Source organism: Trachurus japonicus, unplaced genomic scaffold (assembly GCF_045865225.1).
Source record: "Trachurus japonicus isolate A0001 unplaced genomic scaffold, Traja_1.0 AP030372.1".
Lineage (NCBI taxonomy): Eukaryota > Metazoa > Chordata > Actinopteri > Carangiformes > Carangidae > Trachurus > Trachurus japonicus.
This window is the reverse complement of record NW_028220505.1, coordinates 1-3,311: the sequence shown is the minus strand read 5'-3', so window position 1 is coordinate 3,311 and position 3,311 is coordinate 1. Positions and strand designations below refer to the sequence as shown.

At 45.5% G+C, this 3,311-nt stretch overlaps 1 protein-coding gene across 1 annotated transcript; it reads right to left on the bottom strand.

The window, feature by feature from the left end:
* Positions 1 to 571: 571 nt before the first annotated feature.
* LOC146960438 (rho GTPase-activating protein 19-like) lies at positions 572 to 2,691 on the bottom strand. The gene is made up of 4 exons (XM_085772382.1): positions 2,665 to 2,691; positions 2,357 to 2,563; positions 2,119 to 2,226; positions 572 to 856 (listed from the first exon to the last, which is right to left on the bottom strand). The coding sequence occupies exons 1-4, from the start codon at positions 2,689 to 2,691 to the stop codon at positions 572 to 574; spliced, it is 627 nt and encodes a 208-aa protein (XP_085628508.1).
* Between the last annotated feature and the right edge of the window lie 620 nt (positions 2,692 to 3,311).

Sequence of the window (3,311 nt, the reverse complement as noted above, 5' to 3'; positions counted from 1 at the left end):
CACGTGCGCTGTGCCATGGGCTATTTATTTATTGTTTTTTTATTTATTCTATTCTCAATGCACTAATTTTTACTATTTTATGTCTTTCTGTTGAATGATGTTGTTTATTGTGCAGCTGAGAAACTGAATTTCCTTTGGGATAAATAAAGTGTCTGCCTGTCTGTCTGTCTGTCTGTCTGTCTGTCTATCTATCTCCGCTCCGTCACAGCTCCGTTGGTACGGCAGAAATAGGCAGCAGGTCTGTTTTTGCCAGATGATGGAGCCCGATCAAGTATCAATTTATTCACGTCGATTAGAAACGCACAGAGAATCCACATTTCAAAATAAAATAAAATCGTAAATCATCGCTGTGTCCACATGCGTTTCACACGCTGGCACAAACAACTGGTCATCGATCAGTCAGAGGAAGCTGAAGCTGAACAGAGCGTCATGGATGAAAAAATATTCATCATGATGTGGAAAACTGCAAAACCGCTCGACAACACAAACCAAAAGTTCAAAGATACCACAGAGTAAGAAGCAGGACAGAAAATCGACCTGAGATGTTGTTTACATTTTGATCTCACAGCTGTTATCGTGACAGTTTGTAGTTCTCTTGTGGTCTCGGGCCTCCAGTTGCTCTGGGAGACGGAGACGTGACGGTTTGATACGTGAAACGGAGCTGAACTGGATCAGAGACTGAGACGGAGTCGGAGTGGGTGTAAACTGGGGGTAACAGTGATGTGATGAGTGGTTTACTCACTCCTTGGAGGAGGACGTTTTCTTTCCCAGCTTTCCTTCCCGTCCGGCTCACAACTTCAGGAGAGATGTGTCTGACTCGCCGCTCCGCCGTCAGCTGCTCGCCACGAGCTTTACGCTGTCATCAGGTGTCAATGTTACAGACAGGAGCAACTCAGTAAAGTAGAACATCATCATCATGGAAGAGTCTATTTACAGTCCCACCGAGTATTGAGTGCATATAGACGGATTTACTTTTCAGACGGCAACATTTCCATATTAACCCTCCTGTTGTCCTCCTAGGTCGAGGAAGGCAGGAAGGAAGGAAGGACAAAGGGAAAGATGGGAGGAAAGAAGGAAGGAAAGGTAGATGGAGGGAGGGAACAGATTGGGTCAATTGGGTCAAAAAGTAAGGATGAAGGGAAGGAAGGAAGGAAGGAAGGAAGGAAGGAAGGAAGGAAGGAAGGAAGGAAGGAAGGAAGGAAGGAAGGAAGGAAGGGAAAAAGGATTGTGGAAAGAAGGAAGGGAAAAGGAAGGAAAGAAAGATGGAGGGAGAGAACAGATTTCATTCAAAGAAGGAAGAAGAAGGAAGGAAGGAAGGAAGGAAGGAAGGAAGGAAAGATGGAGGGAGGGAACAGATTAGGTCAACTGGATCAAAAGAGGAAGGAAGAAGTAAGGACGATGGGAAGGAAGGAAGGAAGGAAGGAAGGAAGGAAGGAAGGAAGGAAGGAAGGAAGGAAGGAAGGAAGGAAGGAAGACGAAGGAAGGAAGAAGAGAAGGAAGGAAGGAAGGAAGGAAGGAAGGAAGGAAGGAAGGAAGGAAGGAAGGAAGGAAGGAAGGAAGGAAGGAAGGAAGGAAGGAAGGAAGGGAACAGATTAGGTCAACTGGATCAAAAGAGGAAGGAAGAAGTAAGGACGATGGGAAGGAAGGAAGGAAGGAAGGAAGGAAGGAAGGAAGGAAGGAAGGAAGGAAGGAAGGAAGGAAGGAAGGAAGGAAGGAAGGAAGGAAGGGGAAAAAGGGTTGTGGAAAGAAGGAAGGGAGAAAAGATGGAAGGATGGAGGAAGGGAACAGATCGGGTCAATTTGACCCAGAAGAACAACAGGAGGGTTAAAAAAAAATGCTTATTTTTTCTTTTGTAATATAAATTTTTTTGGAAATACTGAACGTTATGTATTTCTTTTAACCGTAATGATTATCGCTTCACATTTAACAAAGACATAAGGACATGAAATGTTTCATTCTGTGTGTAATGGGTCTATTATAATGTATTAGTTTCACTTCTTTAATTGAATTACTGACATAAATAAACTTCTCCATGATATTCTCCTGTATTTATTATTATTATTTTATCACATTTAGTTTGACTTTTGAACCTTTTGAACTCTCCTCTCCTCTCCGTACCTTGATGAGTCCTCCAAAGGAGCGGGAGCGGGGGTGTTTCTTGCTGGGGGGTGGGGCGCCCTGCTTCTGCTCACTGGTCGGTGTGTGTGAGTTCGTCTGTTTGACCAACTGCACAAAGGAGAAAGAAAAGAAACACACACACACACACACAGAAACACACAGACACACACACCCAGGTCAGAGAGGTGGTTGAACAGAGTGGAGATGCAGGAGGAGCTGAATGTTTCCGGTAGTCGACCTGTCTGACGAGCTTCTTCTTCTTGGCCGAGTCGGGCATGTTGTGGTGGACGTGTCTGAACAGCTCCTTCAGCGCCTCCTCCGTGTACTGCTGGGCCGGGGATTGAACCTGCTCCTGGGGGCCGGGGCCCAGGACCGCCGACCTCTTCAGGGGCAACGCCGTCCGCTGGGCAGGAGAGCTGCTCGCCGCCAGCAACTCCAGGTCGTCCTGAGAGACACAACACACTCAGTCAGGATGAGAGATGACTCATCATCAGTGCTACAGTCGAATCGATTGAAATCTTCAAGGCGCCGCAGTTAAAAACTCACCTGTTCCGACAGGCCTTTGAATTGCATGGCAACTAATTATTGTCACTCTTTTATTTTCTCTTCTTTTCATCCTCTATTTATATGCTGTGTTGTTTTAAAATGTTTTGTGAAGCTATATTAATAAAGAATTAGTAGTTCGCTCCTTTAATTAAAGGGAAGGTTCAACATTTTGGCAAATTTGAATGGTACTCCAAAACGCTCTGGTGGACAAGTTGTAATCTGCACATTCACCACGTTATGAGATAATCATTAGGGCTGACCCGATTATCATATTTTCATAATCGAAGCTTTGAGGACATAAAATCGATTTTAATCGAAGCTTCGGCAGCCGGCGGGGTGCGCGATCGTAATGTCTGACGAATATATTGTTTGGCTTTTATGCCTTTATTTGATAGCCATAGTATAGATAGACAGGAAAGGGGGAGGCAGAGAGAGAGGGAATGACATGCAGGAAAGGTCTGCCCGACGCGGGATTCGAACCAGGGACGCCTGCGGTGAGGACTGTAGCCTCTACATGGGGCGGCCGCCTTAACCACTGCGCCACGCACCGCCCCAGCCTATTCATTTTAATGTAACAATTGCCGATGAGAACCGGTCTCAAAAAGGGAAAAGGAGGGGGGGAAAAAATCGATCACGGACTTTCATAT